The 9,602-nt window shown below is 49.9% G+C and overlaps 1 protein-coding gene across 1 annotated transcript; it reads left to right on the plus strand.

The window, feature by feature from the left end:
• Positions 1–4,349: 4,349 nt before the first annotated feature.
• Myc (MYC proto-oncogene, bHLH transcription factor) lies at positions 4,350–9,276 on the plus strand. The gene is made up of 3 exons (NM_012603.2): positions 4,350–4,915; positions 6,502–7,270; positions 8,270–9,276. The coding sequence occupies exons 1-3, from the start codon at positions 4,886–4,888 to the stop codon at positions 8,830–8,832; spliced, it is 1,362 nt and encodes a 453-aa protein (NP_036735.2). The 5' UTR covers positions 4,350–4,885; the 3' UTR covers positions 8,833–9,276.
• Positions 9,277–9,602: the final 326 nt, after the last annotated feature.

Raw genomic sequence — 9,602 nt, forward strand, 5'->3', positions numbered from 1 at the left:
GCATAGTGAGGCCCTATCCCAAGACACCATGGGCTAAGGATGTAGCTCAGAGACCAAGCCCTTGTCTAGTGTTTGAAAGCCTCTGGATTTGATTCCCAACAATAAAAACAACAGCATACACTCAAATACTCACAGACACACACATACCACTCCTTAAACACTAAAATTTAGTGCAGGTATAGTGGTACATGAAACTCTAATTCCAGCACTAAAGACCCTAAGGCAGTTTTTATTTTAGTTAGAAGCCATCCTAGGCTACATTCTCAAGAAAATTCTAATACGTACATTTTATTGACAAGATTATAAACATATGGCTTTCTTGTTCTTTTTTAACCTTTTTTTTTAATTTTACAATGAATGTGGTACCCTTTCATTTCCTAATGTGTAAAATGGGGATGTCCCTTACCTTCCTGTTACTTGAAAGAGACACCCCAGGTGATGTCACCAGGCTGGGGTACAGTATGGGCAAGTCCCCAAACCACAGGCTATTCCACTACCTGGGTTCCCACACCTACACTGGACCGGCATGATTTGGAAGTAAGATCTTAAAATAATCCACAATTACTCCTTTTCGAAAAACACCTTTGGAGTGTCAGCCCTACCCACTCTCATAGTTGATGGTGCTGTCCTGTGTTTGGGGTGTTTGGCGAGAGGCTGAGGGTGGGTTGCACAGTCTCTAACAGACTAATGCTAAAGAGATGACCCTAGGAACTCTTCCCTAAGAGGCCTTTTCCAAGGGGAGGCTATCCACCCTGTCACATATGTTGAATACTCTGTTAATCAGATGCAGTCGAGAATCTTCTGCATAATACTGAGACATTCACAACCACTGTGTAGGTTGTACAAATTTCCATTGTATTATGCCCACCTTTAAGCAGTTCTTTGGGTTTAAATTTTCAACCTTTAAAAAAAATTATGTAGCACCTCGGTAGTGGTGGGCCACAGCTTTAATCACAGTGCTTGAGAGGCAGAGGCAGGCAGATCACCTACTTTGAGGCCACCCTGATCTAAGGACTTGAACTCAAGAGATCTATCCACCAGCTTGTATCCTATTTAATTGGGTGATTAGTTTCATTTTCTCAATCTCTCTCTTGTTTTAGCTCTTTATATATATTTGAATATTAGCTCCTTCTCAGATGTGGAGCTGGTAAAGATCTTTGCCCATTCTGTAGGCTGCCACTTTGCCCGAATGATGCTGTCCTTTGCCATACAGAAGATTATCTGTTTCATGAGACCTCATTAAGTAATCTGCCTGCCCCTGGAACTTCTGTACAACACGCTGACCTGAACTTCACAGAGATCCTCTTGCCTCTGCCTCCCAGACATTTGGGATTAAAGGCATTCATCACCATGCCCGCTAAAATTTTGACCTTGTAATAAAATGGCTGTCTAAAATATTCTGGCAGAGGAATCCCACTCTTTCTCTGCGCTAATTGTTTAACCACCCAATTTATAAGCAGTAGGGCCCGGGGTGAGCATCATTAAGAATGTAGAAACCGGGCTGGAGAGGTGGCTCAGCGGTTAAGAGCACCCGACTGCTCTTCCAGAGGTCATGAGTTCAATTCCCAGCAACCACATGGTGGCTCCCAACCATCTGTAAAGAGATCTGATGCCCTCTTCTGGTGTGTCTGAAGACAGCGACAGTGTACTTACATATAATAAATAAATAAATCTTTAAAAAAAAAAAAAAAGAATGTAGAAACCAGGTGCAGAGTCTCAAGATTCAATGTAGCTACTGAAGGGCATGCCCCCCGCCCGGGATTCCATTCACACTTATCAGGGCATAAACCTGGGTGCGGTGAGATGTGTCCTGGGATTCATAAGGTCTTTTGTAAAGAAGAGGAAGAGGAAAAAAAACAAAAAACAAAAACAGTAACACAAAACTAATAAAATAAAACCGTGAGTCTCAGGCAAGCAAAAATTAGTAGTGAGACCATCTCTCAAAAAAACAGCAATAGCAAATAATGATAATAAAACAAGGTGATGATAAATTAATACCCCTGCCTTGCGTTTTGACTCCCCTTGCCCAATAAAATCCAGTGTTCTGCTTTCAAGCTTCCAGCTTAGAACATGATGACAGAGGTGTGGGACCTGGGGGATAAAGCTTGCTCTGCTTTTTACTTCTTTCACATGTATACCCATGAATTATTCACTTTTCCCATCCACAACTAGGGCTCTCTTTTGGGTGAATGTCTGAAAGTAGCCATGGGTTAATTTTCTCCCCGTCTATGCAGCTGGATAGCCACCTCGGAACCACTTTTTCCTCTAGTAATTTCTCTTCCTTTAGCTCCTTGGCAGTCTGAAAGAGTCATTTAAAGGATGACCGGAAGCTTATCTTAGGCAACGAAGCTTCTTCCCAGAACCTGGAAGCCCAGCAAGCAAATGCCCTGCCCCCACCCGACCTCCGCCCTCGTTGGCTTCGCAAAGCTGTGATCTGTGGCCAGTAGAGGGCACACTTTACTTTCGCAAATCCGAGAGCCACAACCCGGGGAGGGGGCGGGGAAAGAGTCTCTGCAGCAAAATGCAGCCTAGGGATTGGTGGCTCTTGGCGTTTGAGGCAAAATCCTAGAGGCTGTAGTCATTTTGCAATCCTTAAAGCTGAATTGTGCAATGAGCTCGATGAAGGAAGATACTATCATCCAACAGCTGAATCCTAAATTGCAAACTCAATGGCTAATGACTACTTTGAACAATGCGCACCTTACACACGCTACACGCTACTGTAGTCTCTTCTTTTTTTAGGGGGTAGCAGTGAGAGGTTTCTTAAAATGCCTTGGGGCGAGGAGTCCTGAATGAGGAGACTGCTTTGGGTTTTGATGCGTAGGATAAGCAAATCCCGAGGAAATATGCACTATATAATAAATCTAGAACCAAAACACAGAGCAAAAGATTCATGTTTCACGTTGGTTAATAAACTAGGTTATCGTGTATATATTAAGTGTGTATACCTTTGGGGACTCTACAAAATGCACGGCATGGTATTGAGGAAAAAGTAAATTGGGAAATTAGTGTAAAAATTAGAGTCGGCTTTTAATTAGTTTAACACACACATACGAAGGCAAAGACACAACGTTACTTTGATCTGACCCGGGCCGACCTTTTTTTAAGTGCATAATTACGATTCCAGTAATAAAAGGGGAAAGTTTGGGGTTTGTCCTGAGAGGAAGGGGTTAACGGTTTCCTTTATTCTAGGGTCTCCGCAGGCTCCCCAGATCTGGGTTGGCAATTCTACTCCTCCCCCTTTCTGGGAAGTCCGGGTTTCCCCCAACCCCCAATCCATGGCATATTCTCGCGTCTAGCGCCTTGATTCCCGCCCCCCCCCACCCCCAACCTCTAAGCCGGAGTCTGGTGCAAACTGGCTCCACAGGGGCAAAGAGGATTTGCCTTTAGTGAAAACTGGCTGTGGAACTGGAACTCTGAGTGGAGGTGCATGGGGTGTAGACTGGCAGAGACTCGACCGGGAGGATCCGGGTAGAGCGCGCCCACCGCCGCAGTCCTACTCTACTCCAGCTCTGGAACGCGCAGAAAGACCTACGGGGCAAGGAGCCGCCTCCACCCCACCCCGCCTGGTGGAAGGTCCGAACGGGAGGTGTTGGAGTGGAGGGCCTTTCTGGCAGCAAATTGGGGGATTCATTCTGTAAAGAATGTGCCCAGTCAACATAGCTGTACGCCCAAACGCAAAATACACACTGCCCTCCCCGAGAGATGCAGTGGCTGTTTATTCCTAAGTGGCTCTCCAAGTATACGTGGCATTGAGTTGCTGAGCAATTTTAATGATTCCAGGCATCGTTTTTCTGCTCAGACCTCATCTGTCGTAGGTCTTCAACTATCACTCCACACTGAGCAAGGGCTCCTACATAACTCTTTTTTTTTTTTTCGTCCTTCCCTTTTTAAATTCTGTTTCCCCGACCTTAGAGAGACGACTGGCCGCCCGAGACGTGCGTGACGCGGCTCAGGGTACACGGCGTATTGTGTGGAGCGAGGCAGCTGTTCCACCTGCGGTGACTAATACACGCAGGACAAGAACACAGTTCAGCCGAGCGCTGCGCCCGAACAACTGTACAGAAAGGGAAAGGACCGACGCGCGAGCAGGAGAAAATGGTCGGGCGCGCAGTTAATTCATGCTGCGCTATTACTGTTTACACCCCGAGTCGGAGTACTGGGCTGCGGGACTGAGGCTCCTCCTCTTTCCCCGGCTCCCCACTAGTGCCCCTCCCGAGTTCCCAAAGCAGAGGGCGGGGGAGCGAGAGGAGGAAAAAAATAGAGGTCGGGAGGGGAGGGAGAAAGAGATTCTCTGGCTAATCCCCGCCCACCCGCCCTTTATAATCCGGGGGTCTGCACGGCTAAGGACCCCCGGGCTGCGCTGCTCTCCGCTGCCGCCTCCGCCGCGCCCACTCCGCTCGCCTCCTGCCTCCAAAAGGGCAGGGCTTCGCCGAGGCTTGGCGGGAAAAAGAAGCGAGGGGAGGGATCCGGAGTCGCAGTATAAAAGAAGCTTTTCGGGCGTTTTTTTTCTGACTCGCTGTAGTAATTCCAGCGAGAGACAGAGGGAGTGAGCGGGCGGGTTGGAAGAGCCCAGTGTGCAGAGCCCCACTCCGGGCTTCCTAGGAAGGCAGCTCTGGAGTGAGAAGGGCTTTGCCTCCAGGCTTGCTGCCTCCTCGACCCAATCCTCCCGCTGACCCAACATCAGCGGTCGCAACCCTCGCCGCCTCTGGGAAACTTTGCCCATTGCAACGGGCAGACACTTCTCACTGGAACTTACAATCTGCGAGCCAGGACAGGACTCCCCAGGCGCAGGGGAGGGAATTTTTGTCTATTTGGGGACAGTGTTCTCTGCCTCTGCCCGCGATCGGCTCCCCTGAAAAGAGCTCCTCGCGTTATTTGAAGCCTGAATTTCCTTTGGGAGGTGGAAAACCCGGTAAGCACAGATCTGTTGGTCTTCTACTGTTTTCTCTACGTCCTGAGTGTAGCGACCGGTTAGAACAGTCTTTATTCAATTTCTGTGCTTTTGACACTTTACTCAGAGTAGTTGGGGTAGGCCGGGGCGGAGTTGAGGTGGATCTGAGTCGGGGTAGAACGACTTGTCAAGATGACAGGAAAGGGGAAGGAAAAAACCGGGGTGCATTTTGAAACTGTCTTCCAGAGGTTACCGTGGGCTGACGCTGACCCGGGCCGGTTGGACATTCTTGCTGTGCTACATTAATTGATATTTATGTCCTTTGGGGGGGGGGGTGTCAAAGCCGGAGGTCTCTTCGCGGTGGCCAAAGGAAGCCCTTCGTATCCTGAGGTCTTTGGGAAAGGGATTACCTTTTGCGTGTTCTCCGCAAAAAGCGAGAAGGCTCCGTAGCCTCTGACTTCCCAGTCTTTGGGAGGGCATTTAAATTTCGGCTTGGTGCATTTCTGACAGCCTGAGACCAACTCGGGGGTGCGTCCCGCCCGCCAATCCCCGGCGGCGATTGCAACCGGTCCCTGATCCTTTTAAGAAGTTGCCATTGGGCTTTAAAAATAGTGATCATAGTAAAATTTAAGCCTAACCCTCCGCGGTATTAGGACTTGGTGTTGGACTAGCGCACTGAGGAGAGGCAAAACTGGGGCAGGGATGTGACCGATTCGTTGACTTGGGGAAAACCAGAGGGAATCCTCACATTCCTGGTTGGGATCCGCGGGTATTCCCCGCGCCCCTGAATTGCTAGGGAGACTGCGGTGAGTCTTGATCTGAGCTGTTCGGTAACAGCTGCTACCCTCGGCGGGGAGAGGGAAGACGCCCTGCACCGGGTGCTGAATCGCTGTGGGGTCTCTGGCGCAGTGGCGTCGCGGTTTAGAGTGTAGCAGGGAGGTGTCTCTTATTATTTGACACCCCCTCCCCTTTGGAGAGGCTTGTTAGAGCCTGAGACTGAGCTCTCCCCTCCAAGTCAGCAATAGGAAAGAAAAGCCGGCAAAGGAAGGAAGGGGGGCGCGCTGGGGGTGGAGAAAGAGGAGGGCGGAGAGGGGCGGCGGCGCCGGCTGGGTAAGAGCCGGGCGACGGCGCGAGTAGGGACCCGGACCCGGTCGGCGGCGCAAAGAGCCGGCACCGGAGGGGGCCGAGCACCGCGGCGCCTCTCGCCTTTCTCCTTCAGGTGGCGCAAAACTTTGCGCCTAGGCTTTTGGCAGACTGTATTCCCTACAGTCGCCTCCCTCAGCCTCTGAAGGAGGCCAAGGCCGATGGCGATTCCTGGGCGTCTGCAGTGCTAAGTCCCTGCTCTAAGGAGGCGGGGACTCGGAGCAGCTGCTAGTCCGACCAGCGTCACTGATAGTAGGGAGTAAAAGAGTGCATTCCCCCCAACCACACACACACACACACACACACACACACACACACACACACACACACACACACACACTTGGAAGTACAGCAGGCTGAAAGGGGAGTGGTTCAGGATTGGGGTACGCGCTGCGCCAGGTTTCCGCATCAACCAGAGCTGGGTAACTCTAGACTTGCTTCCCTTGCTGTGCCCCCTCCAACAGACAGTCACGACGATGCCCCTCAACGTGAGCTTCGCTAACAGGAACTATGACCTCGACTACGACTCGGTGCAGCCCTATTTCATCTGCGACGAGGAAGAGAATTTCTATCACCAGCAACAGCAGAGCGAGCTGCAGCCGCCCGCACCCAGTGAGGATATCTGGAAGAAATTCGAGCTGCTGCCCACCCCGCCCCTGTCCCCCAGCCGCCGCTCCGGGCTCTGCTCTCCGTCCTATGTTGCGGTCGCTACGTCCTTCTCCCCAAGGGAGGACGATGACGGTGGCGGTGGCAACTTCTCCACCGCCGATCAGCTGGAGATGATGACCGAGCTACTTGGAGGAGACATGGTGAATCAGAGCTTCATCTGCGATCCTGACGATGAGACCTTCATCAAGAACATCATCATCCAGGACTGTATGTGGAGCGGCTTCTCGGCCGCTGCCAAACTGGTCTCCGAGAAGCTGGCCTCTTACCAGGCTGCGCGCAAAGACAGCACCAGCCTGAGCCCCGCCCGCGGGCACAGCGTCTGCTCCACCTCCAGCCTGTACCTGCAGGACCTCACCGCCGCAGCGTCCGAGTGCATCGACCCCTCAGTGGTCTTCCCCTACCCGCTCAACGACAGCAGCTCGCCCAAATCCTGTACCTCGTCCGATTCCACGGCCTTCTCTTCTTCCTCGGACTCGCTGCTGTCCTCCGAGTCCTCCCCACGGGCCACCCCTGAGCCCCTAGTGCTGCATGAAGAGACACCGCCCACCACCAGCAGCGACTCTGGTAAGCCGCCCCAACCCCAGCAGGGTAGGAAGCCAGAGGTTGGATGGACCTCCTTCTCATTGGCATTAATTCAATTGGCCCCCGGGCTCACCCTTTCTTTCCCTTCGGTCTAAGCTCTTCATCCCTGGACTCCTGTGCTTCAGATATCCCTCCCCTTCCCCCAGACCGCCCTGGTTGTCAGCCCCACCCCCACCCTTCCCACCCCTCAGGAATTTCATTTGGGTTTTTAAATCTTCTGGCTTATCTTTCAACTCAATCCACTCCCTTTACCCCTCCTAGGCATTTTAATTACCCAGAGAAGGGTGTGAAGGAGGATAGGGAACTGATCCTGAGAAGAGTGAATGAATTACCTGCTTTTCTTTGACTTCAGAAGAATATTTGAATTTAATGTCTACAAGACCCAAGAGAAGCAATGACAGAAGCAGGACAGCCTTTAGCCTCAGAGCCAGGCACTAGTGAAAGATCCTGAAGAGTTGAAGAGCTGTTTTCCCTCCATCCCGTTTTGAACACTTCAAAGCAAATCCTCTTCAGTTTGGATTTTCGTACCCCCTCCCTCCCCAAATGCTCGCCCCACCACTGCCACCACCAGGACAGGACGTTTGGCAAAACCACAAGACTTTACTATTGCACTTCCAGTAATATAGGGAGTTGGTAAAGTCATAGCAAGATATTTGCAGCTATCGCCTACAGGACCTGAAGGGTTCTTGGTGAAGTCCCTTAAAAATGGGAGGTGCTTGGGAATGTGCTTTGCTTTGGGTGTGTCTGAAGCCTCATTAAGTCTTAGGTAAGAATTGGCAACGATGCCATATCCTGGTACATGGTAATTTTCTCACCTGTGCCCTAACCCTGTTCTACCTTTCTGGGAAACGGGAGGATGGTGTCTAGATCTGGTTCTTACTTCTCAATCCTTTCCAACTTGGCACTTGGATAGCATCGGTCAAACCCCCATCTGGGATTCAGGAGGCATTGCTAACTAATCTTCCACTTCCTTCCTTACAGAAGAAGAACAAGATGATGAGGAAGAAATTGATGTGGTGTCTGTGGAAAAGAGGCAACCCCCTGCCAAGAGGTCCGAGTCAGGGTCATCCCCATCAAGAGGCCACAGCAAACCTCCACACAGCCCACTGGTCCTCAAGAGGTGCCATGTCTCTACTCACCAGCACAATTATGCAGCACCCCCCTCCACAAGGAAGGACTATCCAGCTGCCAAGAGGGCCAAGTTGGACAGTGGCAGGGTCCTGAAACAGATCAGCAACAACCGCAAATGCTCCAGCCCCAGGTCCTCAGACACCGAGGAAAACGACAAGAGGCGGACACACAACGTCTTGGAACGTCAGAGGAGAAACGAGCTGAAGCGTAGCTTTTTTGCCCTGCGCGACCAGATCCCTGAGTTGGAAAACAACGAAAAGGCCCCCAAGGTAGTTATCCTCAAAAAAGCCACCGCCTACATCCTGTCCGTTCAAGCAGATGAGCACAAACTCATCTCAGAAAAGGACTTACTGAGGAAACGGCGAGAACAGTTGAAACACAAACTCGAACAGCTTCGAAACTCTGGTGCATAAACTGACCGGAAGTGAGGAGGAGCTGGAATCTCGAGTGTAAGGAGAACGGTTCCTTCTGACAGAACTTGGACTTCAAAAAATGCATGCTCAAAGCCTAACCTCACAACCTTGGCTGGGGCTTTGGGACTTCAGCCATAATGTTAACTGCCTCAAAGTTAAGGCATAAAAGAACTTTTTTTTATGCTTCCCATCTTCTTTCTTTTTCCTTTAACAGATTTGTATTTAATTGTTTTTTTTAAAAAAATCTTCCGGTGTACATAGGGCCTTTAAATGTAAATAACTTTAATAAAACGTTTATAACAGTTATACAAGATTTTAAGACATGTATGATAAACCATAATTTTTTTTATTTAAAGACCTTTTCATTTTTAAAGTTGATTTTTTTCTATTGTTTTTAGAAAAAATAAAATAATTGGAAAAAATATAATTGAGCCAACTCTTAAATGGTGTTTTCTTTTTTTTTTTCCTCCAATTTCTCTTCCTCAACTATAGATGAACAGAACTGACCGTCTTCCCAGGACGGGTTTACAAGGGTGGGAAGGGGTTATCTTAAAATGGGGCGGGGGAGGGGGGTGCCTCAAGACCTCTAAGTTCCCAGTGTTATGAGATCCTTTCTGTGGATGCTGATAGGATGAGAGTTGAGAAAGGGCAAAAGGCAAGTGAGGTTAGATACAAGGAACAGGGAAGCAAGAGGTTAAAGATAGCAGACAGGGAAGAGATGGCAGAATGAATCTCCTGCAGTTAACGGAAGCCTTTTGCTGGTTCACTTC

This window comes from Rattus norvegicus, chromosome 7, assembly GCF_036323735.1.
Source record: "Rattus norvegicus strain BN/NHsdMcwi chromosome 7, GRCr8, whole genome shotgun sequence".
NCBI classification, from domain to species: Eukaryota; Metazoa; Chordata; class Mammalia; order Rodentia; family Muridae; genus Rattus; species Rattus norvegicus.